This window comes from Odontesthes bonariensis, chromosome 19 (assembly GCF_027942865.1).
Source record: "Odontesthes bonariensis isolate fOdoBon6 chromosome 19, fOdoBon6.hap1, whole genome shotgun sequence".
NCBI lineage: Eukaryota > Metazoa > Chordata > Actinopteri > Atheriniformes > Atherinopsidae > Odontesthes > Odontesthes bonariensis.
The window spans coordinates 2,738,993-2,761,142 of record NC_134524.1 but is presented as its reverse complement, the minus strand read 5'-3'; the positions used below and the strand labels follow the sequence as shown (position 1 = coordinate 2,761,142).

Genomic DNA, 22,150 nt, shown 5'->3' with positions numbered 1-22,150 from the left:
CTACCTATCAACACGGGAAAACCTACAAAGGTAGAGGTCAAGAAGGCCATCATGTCTTACCCAGGCTCCGCCCTCGCAGTGACGCAACACCTTCGGCTCTGCTACACTTACTCAGGCCAACTGCTCATTCAGGTGGATTCGAGTTCCCGAAAAAATGGGAACTCCACCCACTTTGTCGGGAAGCAATCAACTTTGAGCAGCGCCAACCAAGGCGGGTTCAAGGTAGTGACGTGGTTGAACTGCCACTCAACCCATGGATTGTACACGGAAGCGCTTCATTCAATATCACATGGAGCAGCATCAAGCTTTTGACACTGCTGTAGATGCTGTAATGAAAGTGTTCGACGGGAGATTCTCGTTAAAAATCGAGCAAAGAACAGCCCTTGAATCGTTTCTTGACAGGAAAGACGTTTTCGCCTGGCTTGCTCCCTACTGGCTTTGGTAAGAGTTTAATCTACCAGTTAGCCCCGCTGGTAGCTAAATCATACGTCAGAGGAAAGAGTGGTGTGATTGGCTTAAGCTTAGGCACAGCCTTTTCTGGCCACAACCAGTAGCAACCCGAGGGAGGCGGGTTGACCAGGCCATTTCGAATCGTATTCGTTATGGTCTTGGTCAGACCAGAATCTCGAAGAGATTTGAAAGTCTATGTTAACCAGGCTAATCATGTCTCTAAAGAACGGGAAGTCAGCAGGACCAGATGAAGTACCAGCAGAGGCCCTCAAGGCGGACATAGTGAGCTCAGTCAACATACTGCACAGCCTTTTCAGTAGGATTTGGGAAGAGGAGCATGTTCCCCTGGAGTGGAGGGAGGGCATACTCGTTAAGGCGGTAGCATGGTTGCCGCGTCTGTCACGGCGGTGTCGCACCGTGACGTCAAAATGACGTTTCAGGCCTGGCGCTTCCCTTGAAAAGACGGCGCAGCGCGTTGTCGTGCACCAGTCGATTTTTGTAACTTGGCGGCGCCGAGCACAACGAACCGGATGGACCGATGTGAGACCAGGCTAAGTGGGGAGGTGCGTTTGTACAGCAGCTGTACGAAACTGCAGTGAAACAGCACAGGGAGCACGTAAACTCCCCAAACTGGTGCACAGAGATGGGCAGAACTTTGGGGAAAGAGGGAGAGTTCTGTAAGAATGTGTGGAAGAAGCTACGGGACAGATACGTGAAGGCAAAGAAGAGGGCAGAGACTCTGTTGATGCCGGGGGCTTCAAACCTTCACCTCTTTTAATTGAATTAAAAAATTAAAATGATCCGAAAACTGCCGCAGTATCATTAATTACAGTATTCTTGCTCTTGACAGCGGCATTGTTTTCTTCTCCCCTTTCGTGGTTGTAGAGTAGAGGTAACCTTCACGTAGCAGCGCCACCTCTGTGACGGAGAAAATTGCAACTACTGGCGCGCAACAACTTGCGCCACTATATAGGGTCCTATGGCGGGCACGAACTCGTGACGTCATCAACACCGCTCGCGCGAGCAGACGCGGCAACCATGCTAGAGCCTTAAAACTACCGAAGAAGGGGTATCTTGGTAAGTGTAACAACTATAGGGATTATGCTACTGTCAACAGCAGGGAAAGTGTTCAACAGAATTGTCCTAGAGAGAATGAGGGATGTAGTGGATGTCAAGCTGCGAGATGAACAGGCAGGTTTCCGGAAGAACAGGTCCTGTGCTGACCAGTTTGCCGTCCTACGCATCATAATAGAACAGTCACTGAATTGAACTCTCCTCTCTACATCAATTTCATAGACTACGAGAAGGCCTTTGATAGCATAGATAGAGACACCTTGTGGAAGTTGCTGCGGCACTACGGGATACCAGAGAAGTTTGTATCTCTAATCCGGAAAACATATAAGGACATGAAATGCAGAGTAGCCCATGCAGGACAGCTAACAGAGAGCTTCAATGTGAAGACAGGAGTACGTCAGGGATGTTTACTGTCGCCATTTCTTTTCATACTGGTTATTGACTGGATTATGAGGACTACTACTAGAGGAGGGAGAAATGGGATCCAGTGGACACTTTGGACACAGCTGGAGGATTTAGATTTTGCCGACGACCTGGCACTCCTCTCACACAACCACAAACAAATGCAAGATAAAACAGCCCATCTGGACAACATCAATCAGTACAGGACTCAAGATCAGCAAAAAGAAGACTGAACTCATGAAGATTAACATTACAAACAGCACACCAGTCACAATTGGAGGGGAAGAGGTGAAGGAGACAGAGTCCTTTGTGTACTTGGGAAGTGTGGTTGACCGGCAGGGGGGCACGGATAGGGATGTAACAGCCAGGATAGGGAAAGCAAGAGCAGCCTTCATCATGCTTAGGAACGGCCTCCAGAGTGATTCGCATAGCCACCAAACTCCGGATCTTCAACTCCAACCTCAAGTCAGTATTGCTCTACGGATCCGAGACATGGAGAACCACAAAAACAACACAACACAGGATACAAACATTTATAAACACTTGTCTGAGAAGGATCTTTAAGATTAAGTGGTCAGACAAGATCAGCAACCTGGAGCTGTGGGATAGAGCAGGACAAAACCCGGTGGGAAGCCAGATCCTCAAGAGGAAATGGTCTTGGATAGGGCACACCCTTAGGAAGACACCATCCAGCATCACAAACCAGGCACTAACCTGGAATCCACAGGGTAAATGAAAGAGAGGAAGGCCAAAAAACAGCTGGAGAACAGACACAGAGGAGGAGATGAGGAGCATAGGCAACAGCCGGCAAGACCTAAGGAAGAAGGCCCAGAGATGAGTGCAGTGGAAGGGTGGGGGGGGGGGGGGAGAGAGAACCGCTGGTTTAAAGGAATAAAAGTAACAGCGGTGGTAATACATGACATTCTTTACACTAAGCCTCTGTTCCAGCTTACAACTCAGAGGTCTGCAGCCATTCAGCTCAACAGCCATCAGGGAAACACAGTCCATTTTAACTCAACCTGTTTCTCTTTGTTAAAACAACTCTACAAACCTGTCATCTAACCATTAAAGACCCAGAATATTACCACCCATCCATCCATCCATTATCTATACCGCTGAATCCGTCGATCGGGTCGCGGGGGGGCTGGAGCCTATCCCAGCAGTCAATGGGCGAGAGGCGGGGTACACCCTGGACAGGCCGCCAGTCCATCGCAGGGCCACATAGAGATATGAATATTACCACCACCAGGTTCAATTCATGTAACCCAGAGTAACCCAGAGACTTTAAACACAAAATGAAGATAAGCTCCTGAACCTCTCAAATCTGCAGACTGAGAGCCAGAAAAAGTCCCACCAAAACAATCTGCCCGCTGATTTTCTTCCAGCAGATCATTCAGCCTGCAGCACATGTTGAGTCTGAGCACATCTGGATCTGCAGCTCAGAGAGAGGAGATGAAACCAGGAAACACTTTGCTGTTTTTAACCAGGAAAAACACAAACTGAGCAAATGGAACATTTATTAACCCCTTAACGTTTTTATGTCCCGCCGGCGGGACGTTGCACACTTCAGCGCAAATCCGGGGTTTTCCTCAGCCCGCCTTTATATGTACCTACATATGTTATATACTGTTGGAAAGCTAAGGGTCTTGTGATTCCAATGATGTATCCAGGATACAATCAGAACTGTGGACGCAGTTAACACTCATGTAAAACCAGTCGCAACAAAAAAAAAAGTGTCAAAGTCACCTATAAAGCCTCACAGTATTCTAAGAAAAGAAACAATTCCAATAAAAACGGTCCTGTCACGTTGGCAAGGATCCAATTAATGTTCTCCAGTAAAATAGTTAGTCTATAACAAGTATTTCGCCCACAAAGACACAAAGTCTGCGGCGGCTAACTTTCAGAATTTCTGTCAGAAGCATATTTTTTAGCCTACAGGGCAGTGGAAGGAAATGGTAAGGTTTGCTTACCTATTGTTCCTGTTGTGGTTAGAAGCAAGGCTAGCAGCATCAGTTCTGTCACGTACGCATTACTCGATCCAGGAGCCAACACCAGTTTAGAGTCGGAAGAACTCACCAAGACACTCAAAGTTAAGGGCAAGCCTGCCAGGTTAGACCTTGATACAGTAGGAGGCAGTCGAGAAGGAATATTTACTGGAAGTGTGGAGCTTGAGATAGACTCACTGCACGATGGCAGCATGTACACGCTTAATGGTGCGAGAACACTAAATAAGTTAAACATAGGACTTATCCGTCTAGCTACACCTGATGAGACGGCCAGATGGGATCACTTAGCGGACATCCCTATTCCCAGTGTCAACTCCAAAGATGTGCACCTTGTTATTGGACAAGATGCACCACGTCTTCTCAGAGCTGAAGAATATCCTGTAGGAGGAGATAATGACCCATATGCTACCAGAACGGTGCTTGGCTGGGCCATAAATGGACCAATTGATTGCAAGGAAAGAAGGAAGGCCAGGGCCTACTTCCTCAAGCCCGATCATAGCCTGCAAACTCAGGTGGAAAGGTTTTGGAAACTTGATGACCCCACAGACAAGAACAATCTATCAATCAATGACAACAAAGTCATTAAACTGTGGGAAAATTCATTCTCCAAAGAAGGCTCATACTATAGCTTAGACATCCCTTTCAAAAAGGAAACCGTGACATTACAAAACAACATCAACTTAGCAACACAGACTACGATTACTGGAACACAGACTAAGAAAGAACGCAGACCTGAAAGAGAAGTATGTGGAGGCGATGAAGTCGACCATCGACAAAGGTTATGCAGAAGAGGTCTCAGCTTCGTCACTTGACCGCAGCGATAGCAAGATCTGGTACCTCCCACATCACCCAGTGACTCATCCCCGCAAGCCTGGAAAGGTGCGTGTCGTCTTTGATTGGGCAGCTAAGCAACGTTCCCTCTGAGCTGCTCGCACATTCTCAGCGCACAAGAACATCTATGCAGCGCATAAAATAAAATTCACCATAAACGTATTAATTCTACCAATGATACGGCTTACTTACGCTATGCAGCCAATCAGAGCATTGATGGTGCTTGCATATGTGCCCTGCCCATACGCACCGTGCACTGTTAGCTAGCTAACAGTGAGACGCAACCCCTTATCGTGGCGAAACGAACGGGCAGCGCCAGCGACACATCCACTCACCGAGCCAAAGTAAACAAGAAATGCGGTTCTTTTAGGATGGAATGGCTGTCTGAGTGCAAACAAAAGAACAAGCGCTGAAACTGGGTCAGATTTTTTCTTTTTCGAGTGAGAAAGGTCTACTCTGCAAAACCAGGCTGCGAGCATGACTCTCACATATAACAGATAACATACTACACATCTCATGAACAACAAGATTTTTGTCTTTTTCATTTTAAGTGGGCCAAATCGCTTTTATTAAAAGTAAACTAATGGAAATTGCTGCTGTGATTTGATTCTTTTAATAAGCCATGTAACTGGCTATGATCCAGGGTTTTGAACAGGTGTGATACAGGTGTGTGGCCACAGCGTGCACATCTGATGCTGCTCACAGTGCTCCTCAGTGTGCTCAGGGAGCTGGTGTGTTTGTCCAGACACATGAAAAATTAGAGGGAAGGCAGCTAAGTATGATGGAGTATCCCTCACTACTTTTGCCTCCCTTCATATCAATGCTAACAGCCACCTAGCGATAGCCGCAGCTGTTACGGTGTTTGCTGCTCGGAAGCAGGGGAGTGCTCGGGCTGCACTTCGGTCTGCACGGTTTACACAGCAGGCAGTGATACGAAGGGAGAGAAAATAGGGCCAAGCGATGTGAGCTGTAAATTTTTCTGGAGGGAGGGTTTTGTGATGCAAATGTATTACTCTTTGGAACGCATATTGTTTTGAGAAGCAAAACGCTTTATTTTCGGGACCCCAGCAAACTAGCAGGACTACCTTCATCAACACCAAAACGAGGCTGGAACTCTGCTCACAGGACGCAGCAGGGGGGAAGAAGATGTTCAGAAATGATGTTGCTGATATGGGATGTTACACAGCTTCATGTCAGAAGAAGCAAACTGTCCCTTTAACTTTGATGTGAATCTTTCTAAAGATTTTCTGTTTGTTTGTTCTTTAGTTTTTTGTCATGGTGTATTGTCTGTATGTTTTTATGATACCTGCCTGAGGACAACGGATGAAATTTACCAGCTGTGCTAACTCCGGCATATTTACATGGATGCTTTGCTGATATGTTGATTAATGTGCAGAGTCCTAACCAAATAAATAAGAAATAAAATAAAAACCTCCTCCACACTGACCTGTGGCCCGGTGGACCCAGAGGATGAGCCGGCTCTGTTCCTGGTGGAGGGGTTCTGCTCCTGGTTCTGCTCCTGGTTCAGCTCCTGGTTCAGCTCCTGGTTCTGCCCCAGGTTCTGCTCCAGGTTCAGCTCCTGGTTCTGCTCCTGGTTCTGCTCCTGGTTCTGCTCCTGGTTCAGCTCCTGGTTCAGCTCCTGGTTCAGCTCCTGGTTCAGCTCCTGGTTCTGCTCCTGGTTCAGCTCCTGGTTCTGCCCCAGGTTCTGCTCCAGGTTCAGCTCCTGGTTCAGCTCCTGGTTCTGCTCCTGGATCTGCTCCTGGTTCTGCTCCTGGTTCAGCTCCTGGTTCAGCTCCTGGTTCTGCTCCTGGTTCTGCTCCTGGTTCAGCTCCTGGTTCAGCTCCTGGTTCTGCTCCGGGTTCAGCTCCGGGTTCAGCTCCGGGTTCAGCTCCTGCTTCAGCTCCTGCTTCAGCTCCTGCTTCAGCTCCTGCTTCAGCTCCGGGTTCAGCTCCGGGTTCAGCTCCGGGTTCAGCTCCTGGTTCAGCTCCTGGTTCTGCTCCTGGTTCTGCTCCTGGTTCTGCTCCTGGTTCAGCTCCTGGTTCAGTTCCTGGTTCTGCTCCTGGTTCAGCTCCTGGTTCTGCTCCTGGTTCTGCTCCTGGTTCTGCTCCTGGTTCTGCTCCTGGTTCAGCTCCTGGTTCAGTTCCTGGTTCTGCTCCTGGTTCAGCTCCTGGTTCTGCTCCTGGTTCTGCTCCTGGTTCAGCTCCTGGTTCAGCTCCTGGTTCAGTTCCTGGTTCTGCTCCTGGTTCAGCTCCTGGTTCTGCTCCTGGTTCTGCTCCATTCTGGTCTGCACAGTTTTTAACCATCCAGTCACATTCCATTAAACTCATTACTGTGCTTTTTATTTAAATCCCTGTGAACTTTAAAATGCTTCTTTAAAGACCCACTAAGGTCACAGTTCAAAATATTTGTAGCTTTTTGATCAAATTCAGAAAAAAAATGTAATAATAACTCTGTAGACCGACAGCCACTGTGTGCAATATCCCATAAATCTCATCTGAGTCAGTGGAACACCATCAACTTAAATCATTTTACTACATTAAGACAATGATCCTGTTTGAGGAAAGGGTCCCAATATCATCCCAAATAAGGCCCCACCGATATATCGGGGCGATATTTAGCATTTTGGGGATATCGGCATCGGCCATACTTTCCGTAAATTTCCACCGATAAGTTTATATCCGCAAGTTGGGCCGCGGTGGTGGCAGTACTACTTGAAGCAGAGAGAACAAACTCCCTTCAAGGTAAGCATATACGAAGCCTTATCCCCTGCAATAAGTCACAAACACACCAACGTTGCAAAAGCACGGCACCACAACGTCTTTATTAGTGTATACAACTAGTGAAAAAGGTCCATTTGATCTGTGTAACGACGCAAACCTTTAGCTCACGTAAGGATAGCCAGAATGACGGCGAATACTCCTCACTGAAACGGCTGTCCATAAAGCAGTCTCAGCATAGTGTACAGTCATTTTTAAACCCCCACATGGAAACGTGAACGTGTCTGTAGTTCTACACGAAAGGTGGACTGAAAGCCATGGTCAATGAAGACCAAATAAAACGTGTTTGTGTTTGTTCCTGAGACTAACCATGTGTTAGCGCAAGCCTGCTAGCTACTTGGTAGCCTGCCGGTGTGAGAGCCTATCTTGTTCCGTAACAACTGGTTACCCAGCACGTCAGAACCAGCGGTGATTGGTCGTAATGTCCCTCTTACTTAACTTTAATAGAATTAAGTTTTGGCCAGTCGATGCGTTTCAAACATCTGGAGTAACATCTTGTTACGGGTAGCCAGACAGGCCGTCACACCACCACCAAGTAGCTAGCAGGCTTGTGCTAACAGCCATGGTGTTAGGTGAACAACTTCATGAAGCCGTACGCGACGCGACTCAGATGGTTCATTGTAAAGTTGTACAGGGATGTTTATGTTTATTTTGCTGTTTAAAAATGCTGCAGCTCCCTACACTTGCTTTTCAGTTCTCAGTCAGTTCATTTTCTATTACTTCTTAATATAAAAATAGCATATATTCAAGTATTCTCATAGCAGGGAGTGATTTATTTTTTTATTGATAATTATGTATTTATATTATTATTTTATAAGTTATGTTTGGCTTTATTTTACAAATGCTGCTGGCAGCTCCCTGCACTTTTCATTTTTACAATTAAAAAAGACTTAATGGATATGAAAGTTTGTGTCAGGGCATGCTATTCTTAATTTATCGTGAATAATGTTTCTATTTATCGGTTGCACATATCGGTTATTGGCCTCCCATTTCCATAATTATCGGTATCGGCCCTGAAAAAACCATATCGGTCGGGCCCTAATCCCAAAGACGGAGGTTCAGATTCTCTCCGTTTCTAAACCTGTTCTCATTTCCAGAACCTTTTTATCATGTGCTCAGTCCTTGTTGGTTCGTGGATAACAGAAAATATTGGATATGTAAAGGAAAGTGAATAATGAAGCTTTCATGAGACACTTCTGAAAAGGACAGTCAGACTGTCTTTTAATGGGCTTCTGAGTGTAAATCTGAGAAATCACACACTGATACTGAGGAGAACTGGATTTCTACTGCTCCTGTGATACTTTCCTGGATCACCCACAAGTCTTTATAATAATGCTATGACTCCTCTTCACACAACTTAAACTCTTCATGTCATTAAAGGATTTATATTGAGTAGAATTAAGTCCCATTTTAACATCTAATCATGAAATATGGCATATTGTGTACGTTAAACACATCAAATCACATGTTTTGGCTGCACACTTCTATCAAAAAGCCAAATGATGCTCAGATAAGTCTGGAAAGAACCATTCTACATTTGACATTGATCATCAAACTTTTTAAATCACAAAAGATTTCAGCAAAACTACAGAAAGAAGTTAAGAAAACTGCAGCTTTATTGGGAAATGTGACAGGATGGTCAAAAAGTGCCCCAAAAGGTTAGAAAAGAGGAAGAAAAGGGCCCAGAAGTATGTTTCACACACAGCTAAAAGGATAAAGCTCCATTTTATTTGGCCATCTGGCCGGCTTATTGAAATCTATAGCTGAGGTTGTGTTTCTGGGATGGTTTAGCGCTGTAACGGTTAGCATTAGCGTTAGCATTAGCAGGCCGGGCTAACAGTGAATAGCAGCCAGGTTATCTGAACTTTTTACTCTCTGCTGCATGTTCTGACTGCCCGTGTCCAGCAGCAGGAATCAAACCAATGACACAGAGCACTTTGAAGACATTTCTGCTAACGTCTGACCGCTAAATTCATTCTTTTCTGGACTCACCTGCATGCAGCTTTCTGTTGCTATGCTACCAGATGTTCCGAAGCGCAGAACGCATTGTTTGGTCGAATCGACTCGGCTTCCGTCGCCTGCTGATTACGTCACAGTATATGGCTGTGGGCTTGAACAGGAGTACATTGTGATTGGCTGTAGTAGCCATAGTAACCGTAACTAGGAGAGTTTTTTTCTCGGTCTTTCGGTGATCGGCAGCAGCTATGGAGAGCTTTTAGGAAGAAATTAAATATTTCCTACAAAATAGTGTGTACCACACCGTGAGCACCACTAGCCCCAAAGCTTTAAGATCTAGTTTGTTTTGTTGAATCATTTTGGCCTTGGTTCACTCTGAAGAGAAGCTTCAGTTTCAGCTTTGTGTGCTGAGCAGCAATAACCTCTTTGACTATATGCGTGTGGACTCCTGCACATAAATGTACATAAAACTAGCAAAAATTATTCTGTTTGAAATGTGTGTATATACATACTATATTTATATATATATATCTATATATATATCTATCTATCTATATATATATATATATATATATATATATATATATATATATATATATATATATATATATATAGATATATATATATATATATATAGATATATAGATAGATAGATAAATAGATAGATAGATATAGATATATTAAAATCTATATATATGTATATATTTTTTTCTGATAAATAGTTTCTGTCTAATGTGTTTTATCTTATATGTATAATGTATTATTTCTTCATTTTTCAACTTAATCACACACAGAATAACATGTTGATTATGTTGATATTTCTACAGTCAGCTCAACACTACAGATATCTGTACAATGTTTTGTATGCCATGCTTTTTGTACATTTACATACAACAATACATTTTACTGAAAAAAAACCCCTCCTAAACCGGTCACATGGTACGGCCGGTTCGAAAGGCCTCTGACGTCACCACATAGTCATCGACACGCGCCTCGGTACGAGCTTCACAAAATACATCCGAAGTTACTGGACACGCGCTTCAGAGTCAAGACCCTGTTGGAAACATCACTACAGACAAATACGCACATTGAGAAACGGCCCATTACCCGACACACACTGCGAAGCCTCGGCTCATCTCGGCTCATCTCGGCTCATCTCGGCTCATCTCGGAACATCTGGTAGCATAGCAACAGAAAGCTGCTTGCAGGTGAGTCCAGAAAAGAATGAATTTAGCGGTCAGACGTTAGCAGAAATGTCTTCAAAGTGCTCTGTGTCATTGGTTTGATTCCTGCTGCTGGACACGGGCAGTCAGAACATGCAGCAGAGAGTAAAAAGTTCAGATAACCTGGCTGCTATTCACAGTTAGCCCGGCCTGCTAACGCTAAAGCTAATGCTAACCGTTACAGCGCTAAACCATCCCAGAAACACAACCTCAGCTATAGATTTCAATAAGCCGGCCAGATGGCCAAATAAAATGGAGCTTTATCCTTTTAGCTGTGTGTGAAACATACTTCTGGGCCCTTTTCTTCCTCTTTTCTAACCTTTTGGGGCACTTTTTGACCATCCTGTCACATTTCCCACTAAAGCTGCAGTTTTCTTAACTTCTTTCTGTAGTTTTGCTGAAATCTTTTGTGATTTAAAAAGTTTGATGATCAATGTCAAATGTAGAATGGTTCTTTCCAGACTTATCTGAGCATCATTTGGCTTTTTGATAGAAGTGTGCAGCCAAAACATGTGATTTGATGTGTTTAACGTACACAAAATGCCATATTTCATGATTAGATGTTAAAATGGGACTTAATTCTGCTCAATATAAATCCTTTAATGACATGAAGAGTTTAAGTTGTGTGAAGAGGAGTCATAGCATTATTAGAAAGACTTGTGGGTGATCCAGGAAAGTATCACAGAAGCAGTAGAAATCCAGTTCTCCTCAGTATCAGTGTGTGATTTCTCAGATTTACACTCAGAAGCCCATTAAAAGACAGTCTGACTGTCCTCTTCAGAAGTGTCTCATGAAAGCTTCATTATTCACTTTCCTTTACATATCCAATATTTTCTGTTATCCACGAACCAACAAGGACTGAGCAAATGATAAAAAGGTTCTGGAAATGAGAACAGGTTTAGAAACGGAGAGAATCTGAACCTCAGTCTTTGGGATGATATTGGGACCCTTTCCTCAAACAGGATCATTGTCTTAATGTAGTAAAATGATTTAAGTTGATGGTGTTCCACTGACTCAGGTGAGATTTATGGGATATTGCACACAGTGGCTGTCGGTCTACAGAGTTATTATTACATTTTTTTTCTGAATTTGATCAAAAAGCTACAAATATTTTGAACTGTGACCTTAGTGGGTCTTTAAAGAAGCATTTTAAGTTTAAAGTTTAAAGTTCTTTGAACCCAGTCCTTTTTTCCTGTCATGTACTAATAACACATACATGCATAGTTTTTAAACAAACAGCAACCAACAAACATCCAGATGCTGATACTGTGCAAGGTGTGGCGTCAGAGGAGTAGCCTTCCAGCGCATCCCACGTCCTGCACAACCAAAATATTACAATTACCATTCATTTCCACTAAGTTATGTAAGCAATTTAGGTGTATTGTTGCATCAATAACAATGACCTTGTTTGGTCTCTCCTTGTTTTTCGGTCTGGCCTGGTTCTGGTGTTGACTCTCCCAAGTCATCTTCTGAGCTATCAGCCTCAATCTCTTGAGTTTGGCAGCGTCGTCTGTGTGTGCGGGAGGAACCTGTACCTGACTCTGTCCCTGAACATGAACCTGTCAACAAGTGTTGTACATAAGCTTTCTGTAATTCCAGCTCTTTGGACCTAACTGCATAAAACAACCAAATGTGTAGTGGATCTTGGCTAACCGTTATCTGCACTACGGAGACGTTTACGTCCTCTGCTGTGGTCAGTGGGTTCAGGAATGGGAGCCTCATCTTCACTACTGTCCCCCTCGTCCTCACTGCTGCTTTGCTCCTGTGGTGATGGCTGGTAATTCTCATCCAGGATTGGATCATCATTTTCAAAGTCCAAATCTGAGTTGTCTCCATAAATTAACCCAAGAAGCTCCAATGCTCTTTGCACAGAAAACGCTCTGGAAACATAAACATGACAAAATCAAATACATATCAATTATAATCAAGTATGAAAGCAGTTATGCACATGTATTTATTATTCAATTGGACAATTTAGGCCTACAGATTTCTAGCTGCACCAAAGTTAGCTGTAAGCTAATTTACATGTTCACATTTTTACATTTTACCAACATTTTCAACCCAGCTAACTGATGTATTGGTTATGCATTCAGTGATTCAATGGTTATTTATTAAATTGGAAAGATGTATAGGTTTTTAGCTGCATCAGAGTTAGCTTTTTTCTCATTTTACATGTTTGCATGTTCACTATTATATTACATAGTAAACATTAGTTTTGAGGAGCTTCAGTCCATAAATACACATATGTGTACTTCATGTTTAGCAACAAAGAAATTACTTATTTTTAAATATTTTTTTTCAAATGTGAATGGCACGACAAAAGTACAATGCTTTTATCAATGTCTAAATCAGAATAAGTCTTAAAATGTGTTAAAAGTTCTTACCAGGTCGACGTTTGTGCATGGAGCTGCCACCGGCATCTTCCCTTGTGTTTACCGCCATTTTGGATTTTTACCGTAATGTGTTAGACTCTTCTGACACCACAAGATGGCAGTATAGATACCTATGTAGTATCCAAAACGTGCCCTAACTAAGCAGTTTACACAATTGTGGACATAGGAACTAAAAAGTGCTGTATTTGTATTTGCTCAAAAACAGAATAAATGCTCAGGCCCTTAGTAATACTAATATTGAATAAAATAATCATAATTATAAAGAATACAAGCTCAAACCAATAAAAGATGGCATATCAATTCATTGAGACGTGGAACATGTTTGACTTATGACGGTGCCACTGCTGTGTCGCACAGGCACCGTCACTAACTCCGTCATTTTCTTTTATTGCATCTTGCAAAGCTCAATTGTTGCTTTCTCTTCTGTGAAAGTTGCGGTGTTACGGGGCATTTTCGGAGATTCAGCGAAAGCTAAACACAGAAGTGTCAGAGTCCACCACATGATGCGTCTGAGCGAATCACGTTAGCAGAAACGAGCAGCAGCAAATGAGATTTTGTCATTAGCTGTAAGTCCGCCTTTAGACTTCCACGATTGGTTACTGATAGAAAGGAAGTGCCGTTATTTGGGTGACATATCATTGTGCAGGAGACTCAGAGCTTTCCAACGATACCGGTCATGACAGACTTCAGTAAATAGACGAAGCTCGGCATGGCGCGTTGGAATGCTAACTTTTTGGTCAATTCGGGCGAAACGTACTGCCGCGAGTAAACAAAATGTAATAAAATAAACATTTTAATTTATGTTTTCAACCTTTTCTTTATAGCAGGTCTAAAGAACACATCTGAAAAATCACTGCTTTTGCCTGCCGTGTCACGCCTTAATGGAATGTGACTGGATGGTTAAAAACTGCAGAAAGGTTATCAAGAGAAGAAGAAAAGTGGGTGTGGTTTAACACGCTGCACGCCACAGCTGGATCTTATCGTATGTGCTAACAGTTGCAGAGTCCATCAGTCGGACCAGAATGGAGCAGAACCAGGAGCTGAACCAGGAGCTGAAGCAGGAGCAGAAGCAGGAGCAGAAGCAGGAGCAGAAGCAGGAGCTGAAGCAGGAGCAGAACCAGGAGCAGAACCAGGAACTGAACCAGGAGCAGAACCAGGAGCAGAACCAGGAGCAGAACCAGGAGCAGAAGCAGGAGCAGAAGCAGGAGCAGAACCAGGAACTGAAGCAGGAGCAGAACCAGGAGCAGAACCAGGAGCAGAAGCAGGAGCTGAACCATGAGCAGACCCAGGAGCTGAACCAGGAGCAGACCCAGGAGCTGAACCAGGAGCTGAACCCCTCCACCAGTAACAGAGCCGGCTCATCCTCTGGGTCCACCGGGCCACAGGTCAGTGTGGAGGAGGTTTTTATTTTATTTCTTATTTATTTGGTTAGGACTCTGCACATTAACAACATATCAGCAAAGCATCCATGTAAATATGCCGGAGTTAGCACAGCTGCTAAATTTCATCCGTTGTCCTCAGGCAGGTATCATAAAAACATACAGACAATACACCATGACAAAAAACTAAAGAACAAAGAAACAGAAAATCTTTAGAAAGATTCACATCAAAGTTAACCCTCTAACCGCCAAAGTCGCAGAATTGCGACATGACGTCAGCATAGACAAAACAGTCTGTAGATAAACTAAACGGGCTTTAAGGTGTTCAGTCCTCCTACCACTAGTTGGCAAACATGTTACCCTTTCAAACAAGACCAAGCTCACATCATTTTGTAGTCATTTTGTAGTTCACAGTGTTTTTATAAGGCAGTGCAAAAAAGCCGCGCGAGCTCAGACGGAAGCAGTTATTCAGAGCTGTTCTGTAGAGACGTGCGAGTCGAATTTTTATTTTCAGCGAACTATTAGTGAGTTTTTAACACCATGGCTTGTAAGAAGTTGAACCGTGCGGAAGTATTGAACATGCTATTTGCCGATTCCGACTCCGAAGGAGAGTTTTTACCTCGTGAGGAGGAGGATCGGACGAGCTCTCATGCTTCCCACGGTGAAACTTCCGAAGGCAATGGTGCCGGCATGCGAAGCGAGGCTGTTCTCCAAGCACACACACACACTCCAACTCATTCGCTGCCGTTATCCAACCTCAATGGAGTGGGTGGTAGTGGGGAACGCGGTCGCAGTGTCCGTAGAGGTGTTGGTCGAGGAATCAGGGGTGGGAGAAGTGGGTCTGGTATCTTTAGCATGCGCTCTCTCCATCCAGCCCCTGGTGCCGCGGCGCGGCGCACCTATCCGCCAGCGCAATGATCCTGACATTTTACCACTTGTTTTATTATTGTATTCCTCATTCCTGATCATTATGAATAAGGTTGAACAGGTTAAAAAAAAATAAAAAATCAATACAATGTCTTCCACTTCTTGCATGTGTTTTCCTACCCTATGGTAGCCTAATGATGACAGTATTTTACCACTTTCTCCTGTTTTATTGTTGGTTTCCTCCTTATGAATGATGGTAAAAGACAGAAAAATGAAAATAAGTTCAAACATCAAGTCAATATCCACCATTTCCTGAAAAAATCTAGGCAACTTTTCGCATGTGTTTTCCTACTATATGGTAATGATGATATAGTAATATTTTACTACATTATTCTGTTTTATTGTTGCTTTCCTGTTCCCTGATCATTATAGATGATGATAAATAGACAAAAAGAAAAAAAAAAGTTTTAAAAAAACAAGTTCATAATCACTCAATTCCAATATTTCCTGAACATAATGAGATTCAAAATGGCTGCCACCTGATGACGTCATAATATGCAAATTAGATCAATAATTTCATACCCCACATAAACTATGGATCATGGGCAACATTTTTCTAATGTACAGTAGGCATCTATCTTTAACCCCCTTTCAGCCACCAGCTTTTGAAATATTAATGTCAAAATCCAGTATTTTCAAAAAACAATCTTGGCGCCTAAAGGGTTAAGAGTCCGTACACAAAAGGGAAAAGACGGAGAGGTGACCCATGAGAGCAGCTCTGGCTGTTTGCAACCACTGTTTAAGGCTCTTTTTAAAGGTGGTGGAATTGTCCCAGTTTCTAACACGAGTTGGCAGTGTGTTCCAGCACTGTTCCTCTGATGGACTCCACCATTTGGCCAAACTTAGTCCTGCATCATTGCACATCAGTCTCCTCTAGTGCTCTGGGGCCTCATGTACAAAGGGTGCGTACGCACCTTTTCACGTCAACGATCAGATGTATCAAGAACGAAAAGATCGTAGAAATGTGCGGTGCCTCACACCAACTTCAGGGCTGGCGTACGCACTTTTCTACAGCTGTTGATTCTTTGGCGACACTTAGACGTGATGCTGGGAAACTGTTATAACAAATAAATGTGAAAACAATTAGTCCTCAGGCAGTGATGCAGGGTTCTAGCTAGGATGAAATGATAGCGTAGTGGTGTAGGCGAGGGAGCGAAGCGACCAAGCCCGGGGGGGATGGTGCGGAGATTTAGGAAATTTAAGGTAAAAATTGGCCATTTTAGGGGTACCCAAAGGGAGAAATCGTACTTTAAAAACAATAAAGTCTTAATGGGAGATGTTCCCATTTCTACAAGAAAGGACAGAGCAGACTGTACTTCTTGAGGAAGCTAAGGTCCTTCAAGGTTTGCAACAAGATGTTGCAGATCTTCTACAAGTCTGTTGTTGAGAGCGTCATTTCCTCTTGCGTCATCTGTTGGGGCAGCAGCATCAGAACCAGGGACCTAAAAAGACTCAACAACCTGATAAGGAAGGCTGGTTCTGTTCTGGGGACGACTGTGGAACCTCTGGAGACAATAATGCAAAGAAGGATTTTGCATAAAATCAAGAGAATTATGGACAACCCTGAACATCCTCTCCATGAGACTGTTATCGGAAAACAGAGTCTCTTCAGTCAAAGGCTTCTTCAGTTTGGATGCAAAACAGATCCGCTACAGGAAATCATTCCTGCCCACAGCCATCAGCATCTATAATAACTCCTTGATTTAATTGAGTTACATCAACATTTAATTTCCCTCTGGGATAAATAAAGTATTTTTGAATTGAATTGAATTGAATTTGTTCCCATCTTTGCTTTTGGCAGTGTGTTACCTTCATAACGGACCTTGTCAGAAGACATTAAAACTCCGACATAACCAGGAATAGAGATTAAAAAAAAATGTTTATTAAAGTTACACACTTTTCAGTTAAACAGACAAACAAACAGACAGACAGACAGACAAACCAACGCAACCAAAAACATAACCTCCTTGACAGTGGTAAAAACGCAGGCAACGCGACCAACATATTGTATGTAAGAAGCTTTGAAAAAGCACAGCAACCTTGACCGTTTTTGCTTACTTCAAATAGGGACGGGTTAAAATAGGCTACAGCTATTCTAACATGATTTCTGCCGAATCCCCTTACGTGTGCGCTTCTGCGTGTGTGAGTAACCATGACTGACAAACCAGACTTTGCAAATGCTGCAATTCGAAGAGAGCGTGTGTGAACATGATGGCGACTGGCTCATCAGCCGCTTTAGGTTCCCGAGGGAAATCCTCCTGGAACTGTGCGCAGAGCTGCGCCCGGCGTTGGAGCAACACAGCGAGGAGTTAGTTGAAATATTAAGATGGGGAGATAACTAATTATGGGTGCCAATGCCAAAGGCATTAGACACACATATTTAATCTGTTGCCAGACTTTTATTATTCTCCCGTTTCCGTTCTAAAGTTTGGCGCGCTTCTAGTCTAGCAGTGACGGTCTGACCGGTCTAAAAAGCATCGATCGGGAATGGTGTGCCATTAAGTTTGGCTCTCATTCGTCGAAAGGAATTCCAGCAAAATGGGAAAAAGTGGGAAAATTGTAAATGGGAAAATACATTGAAAAGCACTTAACGAGTACTATGTGCTATTTTAGAGGTCTTATAACTCAGCCATAAAGCATAACAGACCTCATTCAAAGTTCATGTGACCTGAGACTCTCGGCTTTAACTGAACCAAAGGGTTTGTTGATACATTATACAGCTTTGACACAACGGCAGTTTCCGTTTTAGGAAGACTACATCTCAGCTGAGGTGCTTCTCCCACTCTGTTTCTCACTCTGAATTTAATACTGCACCAATTCCTCAAACAAATGTCTCTCATGTCCAAAACATCTGCTCGATCTGGAAAAATTTTACTTCAAAAAGTAGGCATTTTTGTCCTCTTTCACACAAAGTCACACTCATTGAGCTTTTCCACACAGATTTATCACAAATCGCCTCTGAGCGCAGAGAGTCGGCCCTCCAGCTGACATTCCGCCCATTATAAACACCTACAATCAGAAAATTCAGGTGTAAAATGATTTTAAAACTGCCATGAAAAACGAGCCACAGATAGTAGCTGAATGAAAATTACACCGCTGGCTTCTGCCGTCTCCTGGGGCGCTGACGGTTCAAGAATTATTCGGATACAACTTTTACTTTTCGAACAGCGACCGTTTGTTCGAGACAGTCGAGTGCAGTCAAAATTATTAGTGCAATTTTAAGAAACCATAGTGTGCGTACATGTCAAGATGGATGCCCTGTTATAACAGCTTCATGTTATAAATCTGATCTGCTTTTGTCCTTTAAACTGATAGATAAGGGAAGTTTGAAATTACCCACAGTGCAATGGGAAAATGCATTGAAAGCACTTAACGAGCCAAAAACTGCCCTATTTTGGAGGCCTCACAACTCAGCCATACAACATCACAGAGACCTCATTCAAAGTTTATGTGACAGTAGACTCAACTTTATATTTTACGATACAACAATACAACGACTCAACTTTACTATTTTTTTTTAGTTTAGTTTAATATTATTAATTTTGTTCCATATTAGCTTTTAATTACCATTTGCCCCATTTATGGCCTCAATATAGAATCTGCTTTCACCTTACGGGTCATCCTTAAGACTTTATCTCTATCTTTCATTCATTTTATAATTTCTTTGTTCAACCAGGGCAGATTATTTTTATGTTGCTTGGATTTACCTTTTTTTTTTTTTTTGGTGAATCGTTATAATATCATTGGCTTTTTTAATAAAGTTATCTGAGCGAGCCTCACTGTCGTTATTTTCCAGAATATTAGACCTAGATTTTGGATTTCCTCATTCAGGAATTGTTGCTGGCTTTTGGGTATGAAGTGGAACTGGTGACCTCTGGTGGATGCCATTAAATGCTTCCTCTTAATTTTCCAAGAGCACAAGATAATAGAGATTCTTTCAGGATTATTAGTAAATATTAGATCAATTGTTGTATTTGACGTATTAGTTATTCTTGTCGCTCCTTTTATAATTTGTCTCAAATTGTACTCATCCATCAGCTGTTTAATATTTTTCCTGACTTGATGTCCCAGTTGATATTAAAATCAGCGAGTAGGATGATTTCCTTCTTCGAGTTGCAGTGATTTAAGATTGTCTGAAGATGATCATAAAACACATCCTTTGCTGAGGTGGATCCACACAAATCACAGTAAAAGACATTGCAGAGCAGAGTGATGCATTTAGACCAGTACACTCAGCGTTAACGTCTTTAGGCCACCTTATTAGTTCATGTTGAAACTTCTCTCTGACATAGATTAATACTCCCCCACCTCGCCCTGCTTCTCTAGCCTTTCTAAATACATTATATCCTGGAATGCTGGTAGCTGCTGTAGATGATGATGAATGTGTCAACCAACTTTCAGACATTCCAAGTATATCAATATTAGAGTCACTTAATAAATGTTCCACTTGCTCAGTTTGTGTTTTTCTTGGTTAAAAACAGCAAAGTGTTTCCTGGTTTCATCTCCTCTCTCTGAGCTGCAGATCCAGATGTGCTCAGACTCAACATGTGCTGCAGGCTGAATGATCTGCTGGAAGAAAATCAGTGGGCAGATTGTTGTGGTGGGACGTTTTCTGGCTCTGTCTGCAGATTTGAGAGGTTCAGGGGCTAATCTTCATTATATGCGTTTAAAGTCTCTGGGTTACATGAATTGAACCTGGTGGTGGTAATATTCTGGCTCTTTAATGGTTAGATGACAGAATTGTAGAGTTGTTTTAACAAAGAGAAACAGGTTGAGTTAAAACGGACTGTGTTTCCCTGAAGGCTGTTGAGCTGAATGGCTGCAGACCTCTGAGTTGTAAGCTGGAACAGAGGGTTAGTGTAAAGAATGTCATGTATTACTACCGCTGTTACTTTTATTCCTTTAAACCAGCGGTCATCAACCTTTTTCAGCCCAACCTCTACATGGTGTTTAAGTGAACAACTTGGACAAGACTGTGGTTCCTTCCATCATTTAGAAATATTGTAGCCCAAGTTCCTTTTCAGAGTTTCATCATGACAAAAAGAATTAGTAAAAGAGCAAAAAGCCAGAGTTTACTGCTTAAAAAGCTGAACGTGTGCAGAACACATCAGAGCACAGTGCTGATAGCTGAGGGCACTTTTAAACGCACCCTCAGCGTTCATGTTTAATCTGAGATATTGAGACCTGTGTGGCTCGGTCTGTCCAGCTCCAGTTAGAATATGTCGGTTAGCGTAGGTTAGCTTAGAGAAAGCATTTGTGTGAACATCAAAAGGATTTAAGTCTTCTTCCTCTCTGTCATTGCAGAAACATAGAGCCCAAGAGGGATCCAGATGGCACTGCTGTAAGGACTGTGGGAAAGTTATTAAGCGATCAAATCTGAGGTATCATCAGAGGCTTCATACTGGAGAGAAGCCATACAGCTGTGACCAGTGTGACACCAACGTATTCAAGAGACACCAACGTATTCACACAGGAGAGAAACATTTCAGCTGTGATCAGTGTGGGACAGCTTTTACTAGATTATCTTATCTAAAGACACACCAACGTATTCACACAGGAGAGAAACCTTTCAGCTGTGGTCAGTGTGGGGCAGCTTTCACTCAATTAGGTCATCTAAAGACACACAAACGTAATCACACAGGAGAGAAGCCATACAGCTGTGGTCAGTGTGGAGCAGCTTTCACTGCATTAGGTAATCTAAAGAGACACCAACGTATTCATACCGGAGAGAAACTTTTCAGCTGTGGTCAGTGTAGGGCAGCTTTCACTAGATTATCTGATCTAAAGATACACCAACGTATTCACACAGGAGAGAAGCCATACATCTGTGGTCAGTGTGGGGCAGCTTTCACTCATTTAGGTAGTCTAAAGACACACCAACGTATTCACTCAGGAGAGAAGCCTTACATCTGTGATCAGTGTGGGGCAGCTTTCACTAGATTATGTAGTCTAAAGACACACCAACGTATTCACACAGGAGAGAAACCTTATATCTGTGGTCAGTGTGGGGCAGCTTTCACTGAATCAGGTAGTCTAAAGAGACACCAACGTATTCACTCAGGAGAGAAACCTTTCATCTGTGGTCAATGTGGGGCAGCTTTCACTACATTAGGTAATCTAAAGATACACCAACGTAGTCACACAGGAGAGAAGCCATACAGATGTGTTCAGTGTGGGGCAGCTTTCTCTGTATTATCTAATCTAAAGACACACCAACGTATTCACACAGGAGAGAAACCTTTCAGCTGTGGTCAGTGTGAGGCAGCTTTCACTCAATTAGGTAATCTAAAGAGACACCAATGTAGTCACACAGGAGAGAAATTATTGGCTTAAATTCAATTCAATTCAAAATTCAATTCAAATTCAAAAATACTTTATTTATCCCAGAGGGAAATTAAATGTTGATGTAGCTCAATTAAATCAAAGAGTTATTATAGATGCTGATGGCTGTGGGCAGGAAAGATTTCCTGTAGCGGTCCGTTTTGCATCCAAACTGAAGAAGCCTTTGACTGAAGAGACTCTGTTTTCTGATAACAGTCTCATGGAGAGGATGTTCAGGGTTGTCCATAATTCTCTTGATTTTATGCAAAATCCTTCTTTGCATTATTGTCTCCAGAGGTTCCACAGTCGTCCCCAGAACAGAACCAGCCTTCTTTATCAGGTTGTTGAGTCTTTTTAGGTCCCTGGTTCTGATGCTGCTGCCCCAACAGGTGACGCAAGAGGAAATGACGC

At 42.9% G+C, this 22,150-nt stretch overlaps 1 protein-coding gene across 1 annotated transcript; it reads left to right on the top strand.

Moving 5' to 3' along the window:
- The first annotated feature begins 4,688 nt into the window (after positions 1-4,688).
- On the top strand, positions 4,689-21,865 carry LOC142369469 (uncharacterized). Its single transcript, XM_075451821.1, has 3 exons — positions 4,689-4,811; positions 14,300-14,497; positions 20,723-21,865. Exons 1-3 carry the CDS (start codon positions 4,689-4,691, stop codon positions 21,749-21,751), a joined length of 1,350 nt encoding a protein of 449 aa, XP_075307936.1. The 3' UTR covers positions 21,752-21,865.
- Positions 21,866-22,150: the final 285 nt, after the last annotated feature.